At 43.2% G+C, this 25559-nt stretch overlaps 1 protein-coding gene and 1 pseudogene across 1 annotated transcript; one reads left to right on the top strand and one right to left on the bottom strand.

Annotated features, from left to right (window-relative positions):
- Positions 1186-1635, top strand: OR2A83P (olfactory receptor family 2 subfamily A member 83, pseudogene; annotated as a pseudogene).
- Positions 11245-21010, bottom strand: PGBD2 (piggyBac transposable element derived 2). The gene is made up of 3 exons (XM_005209253.5): positions 20492-21010; positions 16305-16368; positions 11245-13478 (listed from the first exon to the last, which is right to left on the bottom strand). Exons 2-3 carry the CDS (start codon positions 16319-16321, stop codon positions 11714-11716), a joined length of 1782 nt encoding a protein of 593 aa, XP_005209310.2. The 5' UTR covers positions 16322-16368; positions 20492-21010; the 3' UTR covers positions 11245-11713.
- Positions 21011-25559: the final 4549 nt, after the last annotated feature.

Below are 25559 nucleotides of genomic sequence, written 5' to 3'. Positions count from 1 at the left end.
TTTTGATGATAGCCATTCTAACAAGTATGAGGTGATATCTCATCATGTTTTTATTTGAATTTCCTTGATTATTAGCAATGTTGAACTCTTCATGTGTTTGTCAGCCATCTGCATTTCTTCTTTGGAAAAATGTCTTTTCAGGTCTTCTGCCCTTTTTAAAAAACTGGTTGTTTGTTTTTATTTTTCTTTTGCTATTAAGTTGTATGAACTGTTTCTATTTGCTGGATATTAATCCCTTATCAGCCATATAATTTACAAATATTTTCTCCCATTCAATATGTTATCTTTTCACTTAATCAATAGTTTCCTTTGCTGTGAAAAGCTTTCAAGTTTAATCATGTTTGCTTTTATTTCTTTACTTTGGGGCACCAAAAAAGATGGTTAAAAAGGGCCATTAGAATTTGTGATAGACATTGCACTTAATCTGTAGATCACTTTCAATAATAGGAACATTTGATAATACTAAATATTTCTAATCCATATGAGGCATGTTGTTTCATTTAATTTTGTCTTGCTCAAATTCTTTCACTAATGTTTTATAATTTTCAGTGTATATGTCTTTCATCTCCTCGGTTAAGTTTATTTCCATATATTTTTGTTGCTTTTATAAATGGAATTCTTTCTGGGTTTCCTTTCTGAATAGTTTGTTGTTAATTATAAAAATGCGGAAGCTTTTATTTTTATGTAATAAAAATAAATGTTAAAAACTAATTATCTAGCAAACCATATCCACTAACACATTAAAAGGATCACACACCATGATCAAGGTGGGATTTACCCCCAAATGCAAAGATTCTTCAATATCTGCAAATTAATGTAATATAGCACATTAACAAACTGAAGAATAAAAAACATACGATCATGTCCCTAAATGTAGAAAAAGCTTTTGCTAAAATTCTATACCCATTTATGGTTAAAAACTCTTAAGGAAGTGGGAATACAGGGAAACTACCTCAAATAATATAGGTCAAACCAATATTAACATCACTTGTAATCATGAAAAGCTTAAAATATTTCAAATTCAGGAACAAAATAAGATTGACAAAGCAATCTTCAGATAGAAAAACAAAAATAGAGGCATCATACTTCCTGATTTCAAAATATATTACGAAGCTATAGTAAATTAAAATAATATGTTGCCAACATAAGAGCAGATATATAGACATATGTAACAATAGAGGAACCATGTATTTCCCCAGCTGTGGTTCCAAAGAGATTCCCCATTTTCTCTGTGAGGTCATGGCCATCCTGAAACTGGCCTGTGAAGACATCTCTGCCTATGAGAAGGCTGTGATGATGACAAGCATCACGGGGTTCCTCATCCCCTTGTCCCTCATCATGTCCTCTTATGCCCTCATCTTCCTTGCTGTCCTCTGCACAAACTTCCCTGAGGCCAGGAACAAAGCCCTGGCCACCGGCTCCTCCCACCTGACTGTGGTGATTCTCTATTTTGGCCCAGCCATGCTGGTCTGCATGAAGCCTAATTCTCACCACAGTCCCAAGCTGGCCAAAGTTCTTTTTATGCTTCGTGACATTCTCACTCCTATGATGACCCCCCTCATATACAGTCTGAGGAACAAGGAGGTGGTGTGCGCTTGGCAAATGGCGTTGGGATGCTGCCTAACCTCAGTTTAGATACAAACATGATGGATGTTGATCACTAGCTCTATTTCATTCTAAAGCAGTGCTGCTTAGATTCCATTTCAGCCCTGGTCTTTTCATACTTGAAATTGCAACGGGATCATTGACTTCATGGGTTCAGTTCATATATACATAAAACTAGTGACCTGTGTTTATCCTCTTCATGCTTCTTTGAGAACTGTAGGCCCACATTCTCAAATTGGGCACTGTAGGACTGATGATGGTGGTGGTTGTGGTGATAGTGGTAGTGTTGGCACTGGTAGTGGTGAGAATAGTGATGGTGGCAATAATGATGGTGGTAAAAGGTGTAATTGGAGTGATGGTAGCTGAGGTGGCAGATGTAGTGATGGTAAGGATGATGAAGTTTCACCAAGAAAACTGGATCGATGATGCTGTTTTCAACTACAAAGGAAATTCGAGTCTATTATAGTCTTTGAAAGAGGCCAACCATGACTGAAAGTCCCAAAATGCTGCAGCTTCTAAAAGACCCTTGTGCTGTGCTGTGCCTAGTTGCTCAGTCAGGTCCGACTCTTTGTGACCCCATGGACTGTAGCCCGCCAGGCTCCTCTGTCCATGGGGATTCTCCAGGCAAGGATACTGGAGTGGGTTGGCATGCCCTCCTCCAGGGGATCTTCCTGACCCAGGGATTGAACCCAGGTCTCCCTCATTGCAGGTGGATTCTTTACCACAAAAGACCCTTAAGTGAAGATAAAAACAGTTGAGTTCTTGCTGTCAAATTTTTAAAATTTGGCTAAAAACAGACCTAAACAAAAATCCAATTAAATTACTCTATTTTAATCTTGTAATAACGTATAATGTGAAAGAATCTGAAAAAAGATATATATATATATATACACACACACACACATATACACACTCATATATATGAGTGTGTGTGTGTGTGTGTGTGTGTGTGTGTGTGTGTGCGCGCACGCATGCTCAGTTATGTCCAACTCTTTGCGACCTCATGGACTGTGCCTGCCAGGTTCCTCTGTCAGTGGGAATTCCCAGGCAAGAATACTGGAGTGGGTTGCCATTTCCTCCCCCAGGACATCTTCCTGACCCAGGGATAAAACCTGTGTCTCCCAAGTCTCCTGCATTGCAGGCAAATTCTTTACCACTGTGCCACCTAGGAAGCCATATATATATGTATATATATGGCAGAGTGGGAAGAAGGTGATTTATTTTTAATAATATTTTGAGTATTATATGGAAGAAATGTTTTAATCTACCAAGTGGGTAACAAAGTTTTAGGACATTCTTCATATAAGGGATTAACATAAATTATCTGTACAAGAAAGAAATGTATGTGCTGATCAAGGTGTAGAGCAGGGAGGGTTAGGGGAAAGGTATGAACTAGAAATCTTTGATAGTGATTGAACAAGGACACATGCTACAGCCCATAAGCATTTATTCAGGTATCACTTGTCAGGTTCGAGCCTGTCTACTTCTGGCAATAAAGCTGAATTCCTCGCACTTCAGTTTTCTTTCTGATATAACCATTCTATTATTATACTAATTGAAACCAGAGAGGAAGTGCTTTACAAATGCCCACACAAAGTTCTATAAGTACCCTCTTCCTCCATGCAAGAACAAAATTAAGTTTTAGTAAATTGACTTATTTTTAAGATAATAAAAAAGAAAGACTGGGCAAAGAAAATTCCTAGGCAAGGCTCTCATCCATTTGCTCACTACTGCCAATGTCACATCCCTTATCAACAGGCTTCCGGTAAATGGGATGCATAACCAACTCAACTCAGCAGCTAGGAAAAAGACAAAGGCAGCCCCACTGCCCTTGAAAAGTTCATTGACCTATCAAAAATCTCTCTCCATGGAGAATGAAGCCACATGGCAGAAACCACTTCTTTCTGATCTAATTGGAAACCTCTGTGTGTGTGTGTTAGTCGCTCAGTCATGGCCAACTCTTTGCAACCCCATGAATTCTTCTGTCCATGGGATTCTCCAGGCAAGAATACTGGAGTGGGTTGCTGTTCCCTTCTCCAGGGGATCTTCCTGACCCAGGGATTGAACCCAGGTCTCCTGCATGGCAGGCAGATGCTTTACCATGTGAGCCACCAGGGAAACCTCTGGATATGTCTTAAAAGAGAAGATAAAGTTATCTAGTGCAGAGAAATGAGATACTTCAAAAGATAAAAATGACTAAGAAAAGACCTGCAACAGAGTGAGGGTAAGGCAGAATGGGAAACCAACTTTTCTCTTTTTAGACTGGAATTTCTTCAGAGGGGAGAGTCTCTAACATAAACTTAAACCTCACTGAAACAAAAATTAGTCTTTGTAGAAGACTGAAATTGCCACTGGTCCTTTATTGCCCTCTTCCTCTGAGATTAACAATTAGATGAACAGCATCCTCACTATCAGACCAAGCTGCATCACTGAATATAGTAAAGTCATTCTTAAATTCTAAATAATTGATCTAGCATGATTTCAGTTCCTTTATTTGAATCTATTTCCTTCCATGAATGATCTAGATTCCACCTCATTTGCCATTTTTATTGTGATTTAACCAGCCTCCCTGCCCCTCTGTTTTCACTTAACAATATAAATGCTAAGAGCTAAATTTCTAATGCTATATATATATATCGTGTTCCAACCCTGAATGATTCCAGAATTCTGCAGTTAGAGCTGCCCAGTGGTGAACCAATTGCAGAATCATCTCAGGAAAAGAGCATAAACAGCACCCTATGTCCCCGAGGACAGGACTTTTCTCAGCAACCGTCTCAGGACCTTTCTGTGAGTGACCATTATGCTTTCTCCCCAGTTTTTCTTACAGAATCCTTAATTTTGAAGATTTCATAAATGCTACAGATGCAATGACACAAATTTTAGATGAGGAAACCAAACCTATCAACATGAGAAAGAATTTGAACCAAAGAATTAAAGCTAGAAGGAATGTCAAAGATTCAGAGTGAGGGAAACAGAGAAAGAGAGACTGAAAAGGAGGAAAGTAGGGAGGTTGAGGATATATTTTCTCTAAGTTAAGGTAACACTAGATGACTTTATTCCAAAGATTTGACACTAGAATTTCTCAGATTTAATGCATATGACACCAGCAACAAGAGTGCAAACCGACACCACTCAGTTACAGTGACAGAGCTACCAAGTTGCTGTCACAGTTGGTTCTGCACAATCATCCACTAAGGATGAGCGCAAATGTAGACTGTTACATGCAGTTTTCTGCACTGTCAACTCTGTTCATCCCCATGAGGGTTTACTGAAGTACCTGACACTCCCGGATCATTTCTGGACCATGCTCACTAAGATCAAAGCTGTTATGCTCTTGGGGTGACCTAGGTATTGTGTAAGAATATTACATTCTTGAGGTAATCCAGGCAAGAATAGTCTCTTACTCCTAGGTTTCTGTGTTCACCAAACCAGCTAGCAGTTTAATATCAATTAAAAAATTGCCATCTTCCACACATTCAAATATTACCACATGTCTGAACATACCTAATAAATGGAGCCAGAAGTAAAATGTTTATATTAACAAGATAGAAAAGTTTTGCAAAAATTTACAAAACCACACACTCTGGTTTTCCTTCCCATAATTTTTCAGATGAAATCAATCAAGGCTAAACTATGAGGCAAGGAAATAAAAGTTAACACAAGACTTCATTTTCTAGAACTATTCTCTAGAACTTCCTTGCTACCTCACTTCCACTCACCTTCTTTCCAGGTTGCTTGTCCCTGGAAACACAGACCTGACTTTTCTTCATGCAATCTGCACCTTTTTCCGTGCCCTGCTTCATCCACCAACATCCCCAAGACAGCCTCCAGCTTCTAAAGAATAAAGAAGCACTCAAAAGGGCTGTGGAGCACATATTTTCTTTCACTGACATCTTATTTGATGAATGTTTCCTTTTCTGTGTCTTCTGATCTATGGCTGTCACCCTTCCAAGGGTCTGGGTGAAATGCCTGCTGAGTGCTGGGTTAGGTGGCTTGTTTTTTCTAAACCTTATGGTTTGTGCCATATATTCCACTACCAGTGTTCTGGAGCTGGTTCACACCGACTCACAAGAGCTAATTGTTAAATCTTAAATACTTCTGCAAGCTGGTTGTTAAACCATTGATAGCGTGGTGGAGGTATTCAGACCATGGCAGCTGAAAAAGACTATAAACTAAGGCTTTTTATTTTTTTTGTCTTGGCATATTTTTTTCGAGAGCTAATTTACCAACACATCACTGTCTCTACCTACACCTTGAAGGAGAGCGTCATCATCTCTTCTGTGAAATCACTGCCTTCCTGAAATTCACTTCTGAATTTCACTACACATAGTTTTTGATTTCAAGGTTTGTTTAACTTATTCTTTTTATAACTTACCCTCCCCAACCCCTATAAGTACCCCTCCCAAGTGCTGAGCCCCTACTCTCGTGCTGCCACTGTTACATCTACAACCCCAGAGACCACCCATGTACACAGGGAAAAGCAACTTATTTTTCCCTTTGATTCACTGCACACCTACACCCCTCATTTATCATTTAAGAAACAAGGACAGTTATTCTATCATTCAAGAAATAAGTGAGAGGGTAACAGGCAGGAAGGCCAGGGGTCTCCAAACGGAGGAAATAGGCTGCAAGTGTCAGATATTTTTTTCTCTCTCTTAAGCGGCAGGAGGAAACAAACTATTGATACATTCCCCCAACCCCCACCGCCCCTTCTCTATATAAATTTAAAAAGAGATTTCTCTTAAAATACTGTGTTGCCATAATGACACCTGGTTCCACTTGAACTTAACTATTCTCAAACTTTGAGTTAACCAATGCATTTTTCTTATGGAAATGTTTGTCTTAAGCTATGTTAATGTACTCAGAGAAGGCAATGGCACCCCACTCCAGTACTCTTGCCTGGAAAATCCCATGAGCAGAGGAGCCTGGTAGGCTGCAGTCCATGGGGTCGCTGAGTCAGACATGACTGAGTGACTTCACTTTCACTTTTCACTTTCATGCATTGGAGAAGGAAATGGCAACCCACTCCAGTGTTCTTGCCTGGAGAATCCCAGGGATGGCGGAGCCTGGTGGGCTGCTGTCTGTGGGGTTGCACAGAGTCGGACACGACTGAAGCGACTTAGCAGCAGCAGCAGCATGTTAATGTACTACGAATTTACCCCAGCCTCTGTCTTTAAGTTGGTTCCACCTAATGGCTCAGAATCGACTTGACAAACCAGTAGGTTATACTCAGACATTGTTTCTCTAATCTATGTAAGTAAAACTATTTGTATGGTAATCTGCCTTTCTACAAGATTCAAGTCAATCATTTTATGGCCCGGGATGACTCGTCTGGTGCCAAGATTATCCCAAAATACATCTTACAGATGAGGGGCCTGGTGCCATTCTCTGAGTTTTAAGACATTCCTTCTTTCATTAACAGACTGCTAGTAACTATATCACATCCAGCTAAAAACTAGCAGGGAGGTATTCTTTCTGCCCTCTTCTGATGTCTATGTCAGAAGCTTTCTCTATCTCCTTTATACTTTAATAAAACTTTATTACACAAAAGCTCTGAGCGATCAAGCCTCATCTCTGGCCCTGGATTGAATTCTTCTCCTCTGGGGGGCCAAGAATCCCAGTGCCTTTTCGTGGCTCAGCAACAACCTCTCACAAGGATAGTTCTTCTATCATTCAAGAACAGTTCTGAAGAGTATTAACATTCACAAAGGACAGTTCTGAAGAGTATTAAGATATTTAAACAAAACATTTGATGAAAATTGAACTGACATACCCAAGAAGCTCAAATATTCCCAAGCAATGGGAAGAAATAGGAAGAAAACTACAAAGAACAGCATAATAAAATTGCTAAAAATCAATGATAAAGAGACAGACAGTCTTAAAGCACCTGGGGAGAAAAACACACTTTATGTACAGAACCAAGAGAATAAGAATTACAAGAGACTTACCAAAAAAAAAAAAAAAACCACAATGCAAGCCAGCAGACAATGAACAGGTATCTTCAGAGGACAGAAAGAAAAACTTGTCTATGCAGCAGAAACAACTTTTCAAAACTAATGTTAGTAAAAATGCCAGAGTAAGGACTTCTGAAAATAAATTTCATACCCATAAAAGCAATGAAAACACTGGACATTTTTCCAGAATCAACTTTTTTCAGACTTCTGAAAATTAAACAAAGGCTTTCAGCAATCTGGTGAGGATTTTCTTGAGAAAAATGGCTGAAACTTACTAAATCAGTGAGTTTTATGGGCTTTTAACTCATCTATTCTTATTGTTCCCTCTCCTGTTTAGCTATTGAAAAACAACAGCCTGAAATGGAAAAAACAGGAGCAGGGCAATAACTGGAGTGGCAAGTCAAGACTGGATCTCCTTCAAAGACCAAACCCCAGAGAATTATCATGTACTCTGTTTGCTGATTCCCTGGAAGATCCTCACTAGCAAAACCATCTATATTTGATCTGACTCAGCACTCATCCAGTACAAATAGGCCCCACAGGTATTTTGAAAAAAAAAAACAATCAAAGGCAACTGTTGGAACATCGTGACCGCCAAAGGCAATACATACTACTTGGGCAAAAATTGGTTAACCAAAAGGCTTAAAAAGAAAACTTGGGGAATGAGATATCTATAGCAGATCGTGAAAAGCTTTCACACAGTCCTGGGATTCTTGAAGGCCGTGTGCTTTCATAGGACTGTGTACACTGTCAGAGATTTGTGCTTACTCAGGAATACCTGAGAAGCTCTAAGCACTCACTTCTGGTTAACAAGGAGGCTCAACACAAGCTGGAAGTGAAGGCTGAGGGGAAACTGTACAGCCTGACTCCATGCTGAAGGCAGGTCCCAGCACCCAAACTGAGGTCCATGACAAAGACTGGGAGACTTCTGGGTTGTAGGCTGAGGGAAGAGGGAAGATGAGTTGTTCAACTGATACAGAGTTTCAGTTCTACAGATCTTTTGTACAACAACGTGAACATATTTAACACTACTGAACTATATATACTTCAAAACAGTGAAGACAGAAATTTTATGTGTTTTACATTTGTCATTTTATAAAGACATAATTGTCTGGTAATCAATGAAGCCTTAAGACAAAGTCGTTTTCATTGTTCATTAGAAGAACTTCAATGTTATACATGTTTCCACAGTCTGGTATACTGTTTTTTTGTTTGTTTTAATTTTGTCCAGCTTCTTAACAACTGGAAGGATTTTGAAATGTCATTCAGAATAACCAGGACAACTTTCATATCCTTTCCAGTTAAAAGATTTGTGAATGGTTCTGCTAGAGTACACAAGGCAGACACTCTGTTCAAGTGCTTCCCTGCTTGTGGGAATGGTGACCAACCATAGTTTCATTTTGTACCCTAAATTCTTTTGGGAATATGCCAACAAGGAATGTCATCTGGCCTTGACTGCCAGTGTGATACTTGGTATTGTCTACACAGATTCTACTGTATTAGTTCTGGCATCATTCAGTGGCCTGGAATAGTCTGCACATGTTCCTACATCAATTACAACTTGAGACTATCCGTCAGTCTCAGTGGGAATTTTTCCTTTAGCTCTTAAGCAAGTGTTAGTCACTTAGTTGTGTGTGACTCTGCGACCCCAGGGACTACAGCCTGCCACGTTCCTCGGCCCATGGAATTCTCCAGGCAAGAATACTGGAGCGGGTAGCCATTCCCTGCTCCAGAGGAGCTTCCTGACTCAGGGGTTGAAGCCGGGTTTCCTACATCGCAGGCAGATTCTTTCCTATCTGAGCCACCACAGAAGTCACAATTGGCCATTCTGTAGCTTCTGGAAGCTTTACAAACTGTTCTCACAACCATTCAATTAATTCAGTTGGATGATTAGTTAGGTAAAAAATACCTGATAAGTAAATGCTAAAATCTCAGGATCATCATGATGCAAGAGACAAAAACTGAAAAGTAAAATTTGATCAACAAACTTCTTAAGACAAATGTTTTAAGTGTCCAGGCTAGATTCCTAAAGATGTGCCAAAGGTTTAAACATTTTTTAACATCCACTTTGAAAGCATGTCAAACCTACAAAAGTTCCAGTGGTACTAGATAGCTAGCTCCTATTACCTGTCTTCCCCAGATGTTGACATCCTGCATAACCATAGTACAATTGTCAAAGGCAGGAAGTGAATATTTATAAAATGGTGTAACTTCAGACCTTATTCAAGTTTCATCAGTTATCCCACTAAACCTTTTTTTGTGGAACCTGGCCAGTATCACACACTGTATTTGTTATACTTCATTGGTCCCATCTTATCTTGAACAGATCCTCCTTTTCATTTTCTTTTACAGCCTCAACACTTTCAAAAGCTATTAGCCAACTGTTCTGTGATATGTCCCTCAATTTGGGTCTATCTTGTGTTTTCTCATGATTTAGAATTCAGGTTGTATCTTCTGGGCAGGAATATCAAAGTGTACCTACCATACCTGAGGTGAGGTGGGTAGCACAGGACATCTATATCTCAACACTGGTAGTATTAACTTTGTTTGGTTGTGGTGGTGTGCCTGATTTTCCCACTAAGTGGTTACTGTTTATTCCCTCTGGAAATCTTGCCCCTAAGGAAATTCTTGCCCCTAAGATTAGCAACTATGGATAGTTATTGGCTGAAAAATTACTGCTGTGACATTTGCCAAATAGCAGTATTTTATTTCCATCCTCCCTTCTCCATTTATTCGTTGGGATTCTACTAAAAGAAGGATCTGTCCCTTTTCTCCCTTTTATTTACATCACAAGGGACCAGACATTTGCTTTTCTATGGGTATGAACAATTTTTAAGATTTTGGATGGACCTGTTAGATCACCTTCAGAAAGGCTGCAGATTCATACTTCCTCAGGTACTGCATGAGTCTGTCACCTTTCTCCACCATACCAACAGGAATTAGGTACAAATAAATTAGTTTTTTTAAAAAAGGATATCTCAGTTCAGTTCAGTTGCTCAGTTGTGTCCGACTCTTTACGACCCCATGGACTGCAGCACACCAGGCTTCCCTGTCCATCACTTATGTATCTTCACTGTTCATCTTCCATTTGTTCTTTTATATATAAGAGCACATTTTATTCTTGCCACCTATGTGTTTATAAGATCTTTTTGCACTGAAGATACTACTACAAATGAAATAATGTGAAACATATCTTTTTAATTTCCTCGTGTTTTCCTTTGCTAATGGATGTTTTAGTTGTATATGGTCAAACATATTGATATACTCTTTTTATTTGTGCTATTGTAGCAAGTTCTTTCCCAAATAAAAATACTCAACATGCTCTCTTAGGTTTTTTATTAAGTGCAAATTTTTATATGTATTTCTTATATTCTTCTGGATTATATTCCACTAGGCTTTCCAACATAAACTTTTTTCTTTGTTTTAATACTTTCCTCCAAAGTTCAGGAATTTTTAAAGGAAGAATTTAAATCATTGGGGAAATATATTTAATATTTAATAAATGATGCTGACCAGCCTTTTGGGTGAAAAAATTCCCTCCACACTATTTATAAAAATGGATTCCATATGGATATACATGTATTAGGAAAATATTTTTTATCAAGAAAATACAAACTCTATACATCTAGTCAGCTGGGTAAATAATGGCAGATTATCTATCCCTGGAAAGTTTGCTAGCATTAGATAAAAGTGAAATAAATATGATTAAGATATCCTTCATCATATTGATACAATATTGCCTATATCAGATTAGTACAACTGATAGCATATACTATAAAATCTTTTTACTGTTCACAAGTTTCTATAAGGTTTTGGTTACATTCAATTGTCCTTACCAGACAGCTATACCCCAAAGGAAGAATTTTATTTGAATAAAAAGGGCCCATAAGTTGAGATAAATAGTTGTATAAAATATATCTTTACAAAAATTTATGATTACTAATGTAAATATTAATGTATATTACATGTAGGCATAATAGAAGATAATTAAAAGGTAACTGTGATGAAAATGGGAAAAAATACAAAACCAAATCAAGGACTCAGGTCTCTTTCTTGTCAACACCACCACAAGTGCCCCAAATGCTCTATGTAATTAGCTGTAAACATCTCATTGCAAACCACATATCCCGAGGGCTCCCTCTGCCCATCAGGCATTACCGGATGTGGTATGCCCTGAAGCACTTGGCATGGACGCCCTTCTGGCACTTCTCACAGCGGGTGTTGGTCTGTGAGTGGCACAGGGCACACCGGGTCCTCTTGTCCTGGTGGATGATCCAGTGCCCAATCATGTCGAAGCGGCTCTCAGTTTCCAGCCGCCTGCTTCTCCTCCCTTGGGATGATGTGTCTGCATTGCTCTCTAAGTACACACAGGCCACATATCTTCGGAAGGCCAGGAGGTCCACCTGGGCATCATGGCAGCATATCCTATGCAGCTGCCAAGCATTGTTAAGAGCTGCATCAATAACATAACCAATGAAACTCGAGTACCACTTCATACCCCGGATCTTCACTTTGTACTTGGCGATGTTCTGGTCCATACGCCCGACACCCCCCACCTTCTCCTGGTACAGTCTCAGCAGGGATGGCTGATGAACCTGGGTCTGCATCTTGTTTGCTCCTGAGTGATGGCTCGTCAGCCCCACTGGTTCTATGCCCACAGCATTGGAGCAGATGTTGACCACACTGCTATCGTGCCAGCGACACACAATGATCTCCTCACTCTCGTCAACTTTGTAATCAAACGAACCCCTCTTCATTTTCTTCAGTTCTTTGGGATCTTTAAGGGGACAACGCTCAGTTCTGTACTCACGAACAGTTCCTGTGGCCTTCACTCCTTTCTTCCTTAAAATGGACATCAATTTGACACTTGTAAAAACCTTGTCAAAAAATATGTGGTATGGCAGACAGCCACGAGTCTGAAGTGCGTCCACAAATTTCACCACCATACTGCCTCCCAGGTCCAGGCCCCTGTCTGGCTTAGTGAACAGTGTGCCCTGGGAGGGCTCAAACCATACCAGATAGCCCCTGCTGGTCGTCCCACACCAGATCTTGTAGCCCAGCCGCACAGGCTTCCCCGCAGGCAGCTGCTTAGACCCCCGGTATCCAAAATATTCACACATGGATTCGCCAAAGCTATAGAACTCTTCCAAGGGTGCATGTTTCTGGAAATTGTAGTTCATGCGTACGATGAGAGGCCTGACCTTGGCAAACCTATCACTTTCATCAAGCTCATTGTTATCTGCAAAATGTAGGTATGAGAAGATCAGTTCAAATCTGTCCCTTCGAATTGCATCAGCCACAAGATGGTGATGTGAGTCAGGAGATGTTTCCCAAAACATCCTTCTCCTTGGATAAGAGATATACCCACTTAAAATCAAAATGCCCAAGACACACTTCAATTCCTGGGCTGTGAGACCCAGGTTGACATTTTTCTGCCTAGCATAACGATTGGTTTCATTAACAATAAAATTAATTGTTCCTTCATCAAAAAACAGTTCAAAGAGACCTACAGGACTCAGTTCCTGGCTTTTGAGATCTTCCATATGAGGATCTGTTGCTGTCCAACTGCTGAAGTCTGGGCGGATATCTCTTTTGGTCCAAACACGTTGAGGTTCCACTACTGCCTTCTGCTTCTTCATGGCTGGCTGCAGCTGCAGGTCCTCCTCCTCCTCCTCCCCGGTGCCAGAGTCCTCAGGGACCACAAAAGCATGCAGCACATTACCGGGCACGTGGGTTCCTCGCTGACCATCTTCATCACCTGAGTCTTCATCAGTGAAGTCCCCTGCAGCATTTTTGGGTGGTGCAATGAAGATCTCCTCCCTACTGTGGCCAGATTCCTCCTCTTCCAGAGCATTCAGAACCTCAAGTAACTTCACAGACTTCAGCTTTGAGCTGGTACTTTTCCCAGTAAAGAGGCCGCTGCAATGACAGGAAACAGAATGAAGAGAGGCCATGCAGGAAAGCTAGTGCTTCAGCAGAAAACTCCACCAAACCACTGCCCAAGAGGGGGGCACTCCCGCTGTAACAGCATCTCAGATCCAACAGCACCAGGCAATGTGCCAGATAAGTCAAAGTTCCAGACAAACACAGAGTACTCTTCTAATCTGTGTTTTAATAAAGGGAGGCATTCTAAAGAGGTATTCCATACTTCCTTTCCTTCTTCAAGTCTTTGAATAGAGGATTCTCTCTAGTGATGAGTCCAGATGCCACTGTCATCACCTGGTTAATAGTAACTGCCAATGGGAAGGTTGGGCTGCTGAAGTGACGTCCACTGATGTCTCTTGACTCAGTGACCTGAGCAGCCCTGCTTTTGTGCTTCTGCCTTACCTCTCTCTTCCCTTGTTCTTACTCACTTGACAAATATGTTTCCTCACTTTCCAAATTCTCATTCTCCCTACCTGAACTCTCATTACCCAAATTCAAGACCTAGCCAGATTCAGACAGATTTTCACATGGCTCCCTCAACATCTGCTATCCTACTGCATGCTGCTGCTGCTGCTGCTAAGTCACTTCAGTCATGTCCGACTCTGTGTGACCCCATAGACGGCAGCCCACCAGGCTCCCCCGTCCCTGGGATTCTCCAGGCAAGAACACTGGAGTGGGTTGCCATTTCCTTCTCCAATGCATGAAAGTGAAACGTGAAAGTGAAGTCGCTCAGTTGTGTCCAACTCTTTGCGACCCCATGGACTGCAGCCTACCAGGCTCCTCCATCCATGGGATTTTCCAGGCAAGAGTACTGGAGTGGGGTGCCATTGCCTTCTCCATACTGCCTGCCAAATGGATTTGGAAACATGGAAACCCCTGTTATTCTGCCTGTCCATGTGGGAACCAAATACAAGAGATGTTTGTATTTAGTGCTGCTCAGGGACTGCAGTGGGCACACTCCGCTCCCCGACCTGCATAGCACTTGTTTCCAAATGAAGGAAACAAATGACATATCAACAAGCAAGTAGCTATACAGGATGGCATCAGGTAGTGATGCGGGCCATCCTGAATAAGGGACAGAGAATACAGCAAAGGAATAGGGCTGGGGGTGCTACTTTAGACAGATGATGAGGGAAGGCTTACAGGGCAGACAGACTGGCAAGGTGAAGGAGTGAGCCTGCAGCCTTGCAGGGTATCCCAGATGGAGAGAACTGCAGGTACAGGCACAAGGCCCTGTGGCTGAAGGGCCTTGAGATCTATGAAGAGCAAGGAGGTTAGTGACACTGCAGACCATAGTGAGGGGAGAAGAGTAGAGCAGAGGTAGCTAGGTCCAGGGCCAAGGCTCCACAGGGTTCCAGAGTCCTGATGAGGACTTCCAGGTTATCAGAGAAAGTCCCTAAGGGGTATGGAGCAGGACAGTGAGTGGTCAATACATCACTGTGGCTATGAGAATAGACTGGACTTGAGAAGGAGGGCACGCTGATGTCCTATTTCCTGGCCACTGCATGAGAAAAGCCACACACCAGAGGGAGGATACAGACTTTACCATGAAGGCTATTTCTCTGCAGGTCTGCCCTGTAGTTTTGGAGTTTAGGCTGCATTAGAGACTCACTCGAACTTCACTTTCAGGGCATTGGCTCCACCAGCCCCCATACTAGAGGCTAGGGCACAAGACATCTGACCTCTGGGGAGATGAGGTACACCTCAAGCTCTCTGCGCCAGCCAGAAAGGGAGAGGAAACCTGAAGCTCTGCCTTTCCACAGACCTCAAAGGAAGACATGTTCTCAAAGAGCATCAGCCCTTTTCATGCCTCCTCTAGCCACCCATGGTCTATAGCAGCAGATTCAGACCTGCCCACCCACGGTCTTGGCTAATCTCACCACTCAAGCTGTTGTGCACCCACAGGCCCTCAAACACCTTCTCTGCCTGGCTGTTCACACCCCTGTATTGAGAAAGCCTACAGGAACTGAGGCAGCCCCACACAGAACCCTCTTGTGTCTTGAAGGATGGGGAAAGCAAGTCACATCTTTAGATCAAGTGTGGAAGTAGAGCTACACAGCTGCATCCATAGCACCCCACACACTCCCGTCTGCCTTGCCTTTTCTCCTATCTTCCTTTCTCCTCTCCCTCCTTGGTGCTTCATAGACAACAAGTGCTTAGGGTGGCTGGCAGGACTGAGAGCTGAAAACGTTGAAAACTTGGCCTTTCAAAAGCAAAGGGGTGAATACAGTTAGCCTTGAATAACACAGGTTTGAACTATGTAAACTGAGAGGAGACTCTTGAGAGTCTTGGACTACAAGAAGATCAAACCAGTCCATCCTAAAGGAATTCAGTCCTGAATATTCACTGGAAGGACTGATGCTGAAGCTGAAGTTCCAGTACTTTGGCCACCTGATGCGAAGAACTGACTCACTGGAAAAGACCCTGATGCTGGGAAAGATTGAAAGCAGGAGGAGAAGGGGATGACAGAGGATGAGATGGTTGGATGGCATCACTGACTCGATGGACATGAATTTGAGCAAGTTCCGGGAGTTGGTGATGGACAGGAGGCCTGGCATGCTGCAGTCCATGGGGTGGCAAAGAGTCAGACACGACTGAGCGACTGAACTGAACTATGTGAGTTCACTTATACATGGATTCTTTTTCAGTAAATATGTACTAGAGTACTACACGATCCTCAGTTGGAGCCAGCAGAGCAGAGGGCTCCATTATAAAGTTACACACAGATTTGTGAATGCACAGAGGTGAGCAACCCTAGTCCCCATGTGTTGAAGAGTCAACTGTATTTGCATAAAGCCTTTCATCAAACATTACTCCTACCTTGAAGATGAAGCCATGATATACTGGGAACACCAGGTTATCTTTACTTGCAGAGTCTAAGAATCTGTAAGAAAATGGAAGTCAGTTTTAAGAAATCATATGCAAGACAATAGGACCTTCTCTATCATTTGAGGGAAAAAAAATCTTCAGATTCACTACCAACCAGAGGGAAATGGATCAAGTACACACAGAAAATGATGTGTAGTTGACTGGCTAGTCAGAGAAGAAAAGAAGAAGCTCCTTCATCTCACACCTCACAACAAAATACATTCTGGGACAGGGTTTCCAATAGTCAGAACTATTGGCATTGTTTGTTGTGGGGGGCTCTCCTATGTATTGTGTGATGTTTAACAGCATCCCAGGCCTCCATTTACTACATACCACTGTATGGGTATGTACAGAACAACTGTCCCACTGGTTGTGAAAAACAAAAGGGTTTCTAGACATCACCAAGCGTTCCCTGGTGGGAAGGACTGGAGGTAAAATCTGCCTTGGTTGAAAACTACAGTCCTACATCAGTGCTGCCAATAGAACTTGCCACAGTGATAGAAATATTTTGCATCAGTGCTATCCAGTATAGTAGGCATGAGACATCTGTGAAGATTAAGCACTGGATATATGGCTAGTGTGACTGGGACACTGAATTTTTGATTTTATGTAATTTTTAGTAATTCTAATTTACACAGTCACATGTGGACCATGGCTACTTTTTAGACAGTGAAGTCCTAGATGTATTAAGCACTAATTGCAAAACAAAACAAAACAAAAACACAACTTTAAAACTTTTGAAGTATATTAATGACTACAGCATGGGGAAACCTTTCTTTTAGAAAACACAGAAACTCAAAGGAGGATGGACAATTTTAACTATATCAAACTTCCAACAAATCTGTAGTAGGTTGTTTTTGAACTGTAGTGTTGGAGAAGACTCTTGAGAGTCCCTTGGACTGCAAGGAGATCAAACCAGTCAATCCTAAAGGGAAATCAACCCTGAATATTCTCACTGGAAGGACTGATGCTGAAGCTGAAGCTTCATTACTTTGGCCATCTGATATGAAGAACTGTCTCATTGGAAAAGACCCTGATGCTGAGAAAGATTGAAGGCAGGAGGAGAAGGGGACAATAAAGGACAAGATGGTTGGATGGCATCACCGACTCAATGGACATGAGTTTGAGCAAGCTTTGGGAGATGGTGAAGGACAGGGAAGCCTGGCGTGCTGCAGTCCATGGGGTCACAAAGAGTCGGACATGACTCAGTGACTGAACTGACTGATCCTTAGAAGCCAACACAGCCCCTGGCATGTAACAGGCACACAGTAAATACCTTCTGAACTGAACAACTTCTGCTGTAGAGCAAATGGCCATACTGCAGGGCATTCTCCTAATTCTATAGCAGGCTTTCATTTTCATCTTAACTTTTTGGCTTTAAGACAGCTATTTAGTAAAGTACTAAGGAACTCAATACTTAATTCACCCTAACAAAAATGCATTCCTAAAGATTCTCTAAAACTTTGCATACGAAATGTCTAGCAATGGAGAGCCAACTGATACAGTGGACTCAAGAACAGAAGGGATAGCTAGGCAGAAAGGGTAGGAAAAGCCATTTTTCTCTTTCAGTGGTCCTCTGGCCGTGCTCCTCAGTCCCTCCATACCCTACTGCATGGCCCTTCCATCCTTCTTGCCCTTCTTGACAGAACCACCAGAGGAGCTGGACAACAGTAAACAGTGCCTCTGCAGGCTAAGCAAATTCCCAACGGGAATGATTTCCAGAAAGAGGTTGTTGGGCAGCCATATAAAGCAGCCCTTAATTTCTTCACTCCTTTAGCAAACATCAGAAGTGCCTACTAGACACCTAAGCATGTATAAAATCACTACTCTAACAAGGCTACCAAAAAGCAGAGGTAGGCGAGATTAAGATCTACAAAACAGGACTTAGTTAGATCTAGTCAGGAAAGTCACAGAACTTCTTTCTAAGGAAAGGATAATTAGACCTCCCCTAGGAAAGAGATGGAGAAGGCAATGGCACCCCACTCCAGTACTCTTGCCTGGAAAATCCCATGGACGGAGGAGCTTGGTAGGCTGCAGTCCATGGGGTCGAGAAGAGTCAGACACGACTGAGTGACTTCACTTTCACTTTCACGCACTGGAGAAGCAAATGGCAACTCGCTCCAGTGTTCTTGCCTGGAGAATCCCAGGGACAGGGGAGACTGATGGGCTGCCGTCCATTGGGTCGCACAGAGTCGGACACGACTGAAGCAACTTAGCAGCAGTAGCAGCAGCAGGAAACAGACCCTCCAAAAGAGTACAAATTCCCCGAGGAGGCAGAGAACAGCATCCCAAGCAGAAGAAACAGCAAATACGCGGGAAAGCAAAGACAATTATGACAGGGTAGAGAACCCAAGGGAGAGGGTATACAAAGAGACTGGATCAACTATTCCATGTCTTGAAGGCACTGTTTAAAGAGACTTATCTTTAATGTAAAGCAAAGGGAAATCAAAGAAGGTTATAGGCAGAGCATGACACATTTGGCTTTACATTTTAATAAGTTTATTCTGACTGTGGTATAGACAACTGAGTGAGGGCACCAAAGCAGACGTAAGGAGATAAGAGCGATCATCAGGATGGTGGTGCTTATGGCAAAAAGTGGGCCAGCCCAAGTAGGACTCAAAAAGTAAACCAACAAGTTTGGATGATTGAGGGGGAGGGAGAGGGCTGATCAGGGAGGCCTCCCAGAGTTAAGGTTTAGTGGCTAGAGTAGGGTGGTGCCATTCACAGAGGCCAGGAGCACAAGAATGGCATGAGACGTGGGTGATTTGGACCTGTGTCTTGCACATATTGGGATGGAAGTGCTTTTGAGATAACCCAGAAAGGTACTGAAAGGCCACAGTCCCTCTAGGTCTGAGAAATGGCCTGGGATAAAGTCATAAGTGAGTCAGTTTTCTGAGGATTTGTGGAAGCCCCAAATCCACAAGAATCCCTGAAGCCACAGGTGATACCCAGGGAGGAAGCCTGAAATGAAAGAGAAGCTGGAAAAGGCATCTTCAGAGATGTCTAAGAGATATAAGGGCAGGAGGTTGACCTGAGAGATAGAAAAACCAGGAAATGCTGAGCAGTCAAGGGCCAGATGTGTCAAGGCACAGGTGTGCAAAGCTGTGGCTCAGCTGGACATTCTCAGTTGGACATTCCCAGAGGCTCAGCTGGACATTTTCAACTGACTCTGGCACCCAGGAAGAAAAGGCTCTTAGATTTGAGATCTGATGTTCCTAGGGCCATTCTGAGGGATCTTAGAGGTGAGGGGACCTGTAGTGCTTAAAATATTAAATTTTCCAATGAGACAGGACAACTAAATGGAACTAAATCCTGACTTGGATCCTATACCACAAAAAGGAAATGGTTGAGAAGAGCGAAAAATTCTGAACAAGGCCTGTAGACCTTTGGTGTCCTGGTTTAGATGTTAACATTTGGGGAACCCAGGTGACTTGAATGTAGGGATTCTTTGTATTAGTTTTCAAACTTTTCTCATTTTTTAAAGTTACTTAGAAAAAACATTGTTTAGTAAGACATTTTATAAACGTAAATGCCTCAAAGTCAAGCCAGGTGCAAAACGGCTCAAGAATGGCCTTTGTGAGATATGGGGGCTCTCCTTCTCGTACGCATCTCAATGCTAAACAAAAAAGGGGAAGAGAGGAAAACAAAGATGCTATGCAACCTCAGAGATCCCAGAAGCAGGCAGAAACTGTGGAAATGCCAAAAGCGCCCTTCACACAGCGTATCCCCACGCAGAACCCCTTCTCTCCTAAAGGGCAAGGCCTCTAAGCCCGCCCGATCCCGCCGACCCCGCCGACCCCGCCCACAGATGTCCACCCGCTCCGCCCCCAGCGTCAGCCCGCCCGAGCCCAAGCTCCGCCCACAGCAGTCTTTCCCGCCCCAGCCCGGCCTTGCCCCGCCCCCGATCCCGCCCAAGAGCCCTGGTCACTCCTCCCTTAGTACATTCTGCATTAGCGGGCCTCGGCTTCTCCCCCAGCCCGGCCTAGCCCAAAGGCTCCCACCCCCACGCTCGCTCCGCCCCAGTTAACCCCGCCCCGGTGCCGGCCCCGCCTTCCTCCCCGCAGGGGGACCCCCTCAAACGGCTCTGTTAACTCGAAGCCCCGAGGTCCGTTGTGCCTGTACCAGTCACACCTACTCACCGTGCGCCCGCGGCATCGAGGCCCAACGCCTGGGGCACCGTTGAGAAAAAACATCGCTACGGTCCGCCGCTCCCACATCCAAGAGGGGTATAGTCGGCGGTGCAAGCGGGGCGACCTCGACCTGCGATGAACAGACTGGAGCCTCGTGGTTCGTGCCAGATACCACTAGTAGCGCGGAGCCTAGAGCGCCTCGGCGCTGCTGGCGTCGGCCGTCGCGGCAGCGCATCGTCCGGCAAGAGAGCGCTCCACTCGCCTTCGGCCCGCCTTCCGCTCCCCGCCCAGGACACACCCTGCTTAGGACACGCCCCCGATCCCAGCAACCAACGAGACTTTGGGGCTTCCGCTGTGCCTAGGGGAAACCCGGAAGTGCCTCTGAAGCCGGGGCCAGGGAAGTGAAATATACTCTTGCACCCCTTGCACCTCTTGCACCCCTTGCACCTCTTGCACTTCTCCAAGGCCTCTCTTGCACCCTCCACTCCCCCGGTTCCTCTACTTGCTAGCCTAGGCACTTTCCTCTCTATTACTTACGAAGGGACGAAACCTTTTTTTCTCTCTAGGTGGATGGTTCTCCAATATAATTCAACAACAGCTTCGCTTGGGAACATGATAAAAATGCATATTCTGGGGCCCCATCCCAGAAATACCTAATCAGAAATTACGAGGCTTGGCCCAGTAACTTGCATAACCTGCTCAACTTTACACCTTGGACTTTTTAGTTTGGATAATTCTTGGTCGTGGGGGTCTGTCCTGTGTATTGCAGGTAGGATCACCAGATATAAATCAGGGTGCTCAGTTAAGTTCGAATTTCAGATAAATATATACCCTAAGATTAATCTTAGATTGGCATGCTGCAGTCCATGGGGCAGCAAAGAATTGGACAAGACTGAACAATAAGATTAATCTAGGAGTTAAGGATTTCATCTGGTGACGCTGTTGTTGTTCAGTCCCTCAGTCCTGTCCAATTCTTTGTGACCCTATGGGCTGCATGCAGCATGCCAGGCTCCCCTGTCCTTCACCATCTGCCAGAGTTTGCTCAAGCTCATGTGCATTGAGTTGGTGATGATATCCAACCATTTCATCCTCTGTCTCCCTCTTCTCCCCATGCCCTCAATCTTTCCCAGCATCAGGGTCTTTTCCAGTTAGTTGGCTCTTCCCATCAGGTGGCAAAGTATTGGAGTTTCAACTTCAGCATTAGTCCTTCCAATGAGTATTCAGGGATGATTTCCTTTAGAATTACTGGTTTGATCTCCTTGTTGCCCAAGGGACTCTCAAGAGTCTTCTCTAGCACCACAGTTCAAAAGCATCAATTCTTCAGCACCCAGCCTTCTTTATGGTCCAAATTTCACACCTGTACTTGACTACTGGAAAAACCATAGCCTTGAATATGTGGACCTTTATCAGCAAAGTGATGTCTCTGCTTTTTAATGGTAGGTTTGTCATAGCTTTTCTTCCACAAAGCAAGCATCTTCTAATTTCATAACTGCAGTCACCATTCATGGTGATTTTGGAACCCAAGAAAATTAAGTCTCACTGTTTCCATTTTTTCACCATCTGTTTGCCATGAAGTGATGGAACCAAAATGCCATGATCTTAGTGTTTTGAATTTTGAGTTTTAAGCCAGCTTTTTCACTCTCCTCTTTCATCAAGTGGCTCTTTAGTTCCTCTTTGCTTTCTGCATAAGGGTGGTGTCATCTGCATATCTGAGGTTATTGATATTTCTCCTGCAAGCTTGATTGCAGCTTGTGATTTATGCAGCCCAATGTTTTGCATGATATACCCTGCACATAAGTTAAATAAGCAGGGTGACAGTGTACAGTCTTGACATATTCCTTTCCCAATTTTGAACCAGTCCATTATTCCATGTCTGGTTCTAACTGTTACTTCTTGACTGACATACAGGTTTCCCAGGAGGCAGGTAAGGTGGTCTGGTATTTCCATCTCTTTAAGAATTTTCCACAGTTTGTTGTAATCCAGACAAAGTCTTTCTCATAGTGAAGCAGAAGAAGGCATTTTTCTGGAATTCTCTTGCTTTTCCTGTGACCCAACGGATGTTGGCAATTTGATTTTTGGTTCCTCTGACTTTTAAAAATCCAGCTTGTGCATCTTGAAGTTCTTGGTTCAAGTACTGTTGAAGCCTAGCTTGAAGGGTTTTGAGCATTACCTTCCTAGCATGTGAAATGAGCACAGTTGTGCAGTAGTTTGAACATTCTTTGGCATTGCTCTTCTTTGGGATTGGAATGAAAGCTGACCTTTTCCTGTGGCCACTACTGAGTTTTCCAAATTTGCTGGCATATTGAGTGCAGCCTTTTTATACTGTTCATGTAGTTTTTGTGGGCTTCTCTGGTGGCTCAAAGGTTAAAGCATCTGCCTGGAATGTGGGAGGCCCAGGTTTGATCCCTGGGTCGGGAAGATCCCCTGAGAAGGAAATGGCAACCCACTCCAGTACTCTTGCCTGGAGAATCCCATGGAGGGAGGAGTTTTTGTGGCAAGAATACTGGAGTGGCTTGCCATTCCCTCCTCCAGGAGATCAAACAAGTCAATCCTAAGGGAAATCAACCCTGAATATTCATTGGAAGGACTCATGCTAAAGCTGAATCTCCAATACTTTGGCCACCTGATGTGAAGTGCCAACTCACTGGAAAAGACCCTGATGCTGGGAAAGACTGAAGGCAAAAGGAGGAGAGGGCAGCAGATGGTTGGATGGCATCAGTGATTCAATGGACATGAACTTAGTGAACTCTGGGAGATGGTAAGGGACAGGGAGGCCTGGTGTGCTGCAGTCCGTGGGGTCACAAGGAATCAGACACAACTTAGCGACTGAACAACAACAATGGGTGAAGCACTTTAACAGAATCATCTTTTAGGATTTGAAATAGCTCAGCTGTAATTCCATCACCTGCATTAGCTTTGTTCATAGTAATGCTTCCTAAGGCTCACTTGACTTCACACTCCAGAATACCTGGTTCTATGGGAGTGGCCACACCATCATGGTTATCCAAGTCATTAAGACCTTTTGCTGATTCTACCTATAGGTATTTTTACTTGCTAAATCTGGTAGCACTGATTTAGGATTTTGAGCATCCCTTGGCTGTATCCACTAGGTGCCAGTAGCAAACCACACCCCCTGTTCCACCAGTTATGATAACATCAACTACAAACTGGCACTTGCCATGGGTGCTTTCCATCTACTTCTACAAGGATTAAGTCATGTGCTGCTGCAGCTGCTGACCTTCAACACCCCCTGAAGGAGTTGAGGCTGGAGAGAAGAAATGAGGTGCTCTGTGCTCAGAGAAAAACTGGCAGGACAGGTTCTTCAGATAGGTATTCTCAGGAGCTGACTTTATGAGCCCAATTCTCATATCTCATATCTAGAAAAGCACCAAAATCCTTCATGGTGATGACTGTTTCTTGTGACTAGCAGAAGCTTCACGAGACTAGTAGAAACCTTGTGGAAAATATGTGCTTGATTGCAAGTACTCCCCCCATTACTAAAATCACATACATACTGACCTTTCCCCCTTGCCTCCGTGGAGCAGTTTCTCAGAGGTATCTGAGGTGCTGTCTCCTGAACTGCAGTCCTCATTTTTGTCCCCAATAAAACTTAACTCACAACTCTCACATTGTGCTTTTTTTTTTTTTTAAGTTGACAACAACTAAAATTGTCTGCAGGTACTATGAAGGGGGTGGTGGGCAAAGTCCCCCTTCCACCCAAGATTACCCCCATCTCCTCCCTATACACACACTTTGAGACTCAGCTCCATAAGGTATATATGAGTGTACTTTACAGTAAAAGGTGCCTTGACCTCCAAGGGATTTTCTAAACACAAAAATCCTTGGGACCAAATCATGCTAAATATTCAAGAAGAGGGCCAAGTAGCGAAGATTCTGTATTGGCTTCTCTAAGTTGGCATTTCTCCATAAGGGTTTGGTTAGCGTAAAAAGTAAACCACCTAGGTCAGGAAAATAAGTCATCATCCTCATTTGTGAGATTCTGGAGCCAAGGGCACACTCAAGTTTGTCACTGTTTATTCCACAAATCTATTGATGGCCTGCAAACAAGATACAGCAGAGAACAAAAAAGTTCTTGTTCTCAGTGGAGTCTCTTTTTAATAAAAGAGGCACTCAAGAAACAAATAGTGTCAAAGGTGATAGATGCTGTGAAGAAAAAGGAAGTAAGTTAAGTGGGTAGATGAGTTCTGGGAGGGTGGAGTGCTATTTTAGGTAACGTAAGTGCAGTTATTCCTATCTTCCTTTGTTCCCCATACCTACATCTCATTCATTCACACGTTCAGCAAGATCTGTTGCAGTAAAAACAGAAATGAGTGAATGGCCTTTGGCACATACCAGTCAAACAGGCCTGCAGGAGTTAAACAATCTTTGTTGTTCTTTAGCTGTTGCTACTCGGAGAAGGCAATGGCACCCCACTCCAGTACTCTTGCCTGGAAAATCCCACGGACGGAGGAGCCTGGTAGGCTGCAGTCCATGGGGTCGCTAAGAGTTTGGCACAACTGAGTGACTTCACTTTTACTTTTCACTTTCATGCACTGAAGAAGGAAATGGCAACCCACTCCAGTATTCTTGCCTGGAGAATCCCAGGGATGGGGGAGCCTGGTGGGCTGCTGTCTATGGGGTCGCACAGAGTCAGACACGACTGAAGCAACTTAGCAGCAGCAGCTGTTGCTACTAGCAAACACTTGTAGCTGAACTTGTCCTTTACAAAGCTAATCATTCTCTGACTGATACATAGATTATACTCTGCACCTGGCATTCTTTGACCCTACACTCTTGTAGCAGTCTGCATTTCAAAAAGAAGGTCATGGGCCAATAACTGCAGGGTCACTAGACCCAGTTGCTGAGTTGCCTGATGGCAGCTGTGGCCATTTTGAGACTACAGAAGGAAAAAAAAAATGCAAGACCTTTAAGAGGATATAAAACCTTTCCCTATTCCTGAGCAAGGGGGGCACAGTTCTTGAGGAGCTAGCCGACTGTGTTTCCCTTTTGCCTGGCAAAAATAATAAAGCTACTCTTTTCTGTTTACCCCAAACTCTGTCTCCGTATTTCTATTTCG

Source organism: Bos taurus, chromosome 7 (assembly GCF_002263795.3).
Source record: "Bos taurus isolate L1 Dominette 01449 registration number 42190680 breed Hereford chromosome 7, ARS-UCD2.0, whole genome shotgun sequence".
NCBI lineage: Eukaryota > Metazoa > Chordata > Mammalia > Artiodactyla > Bovidae > Bos > Bos taurus.
The sequence above is the reverse complement of the archived record's forward strand: the minus strand, read 5'-3'. Positions and strand labels throughout refer to the sequence as shown.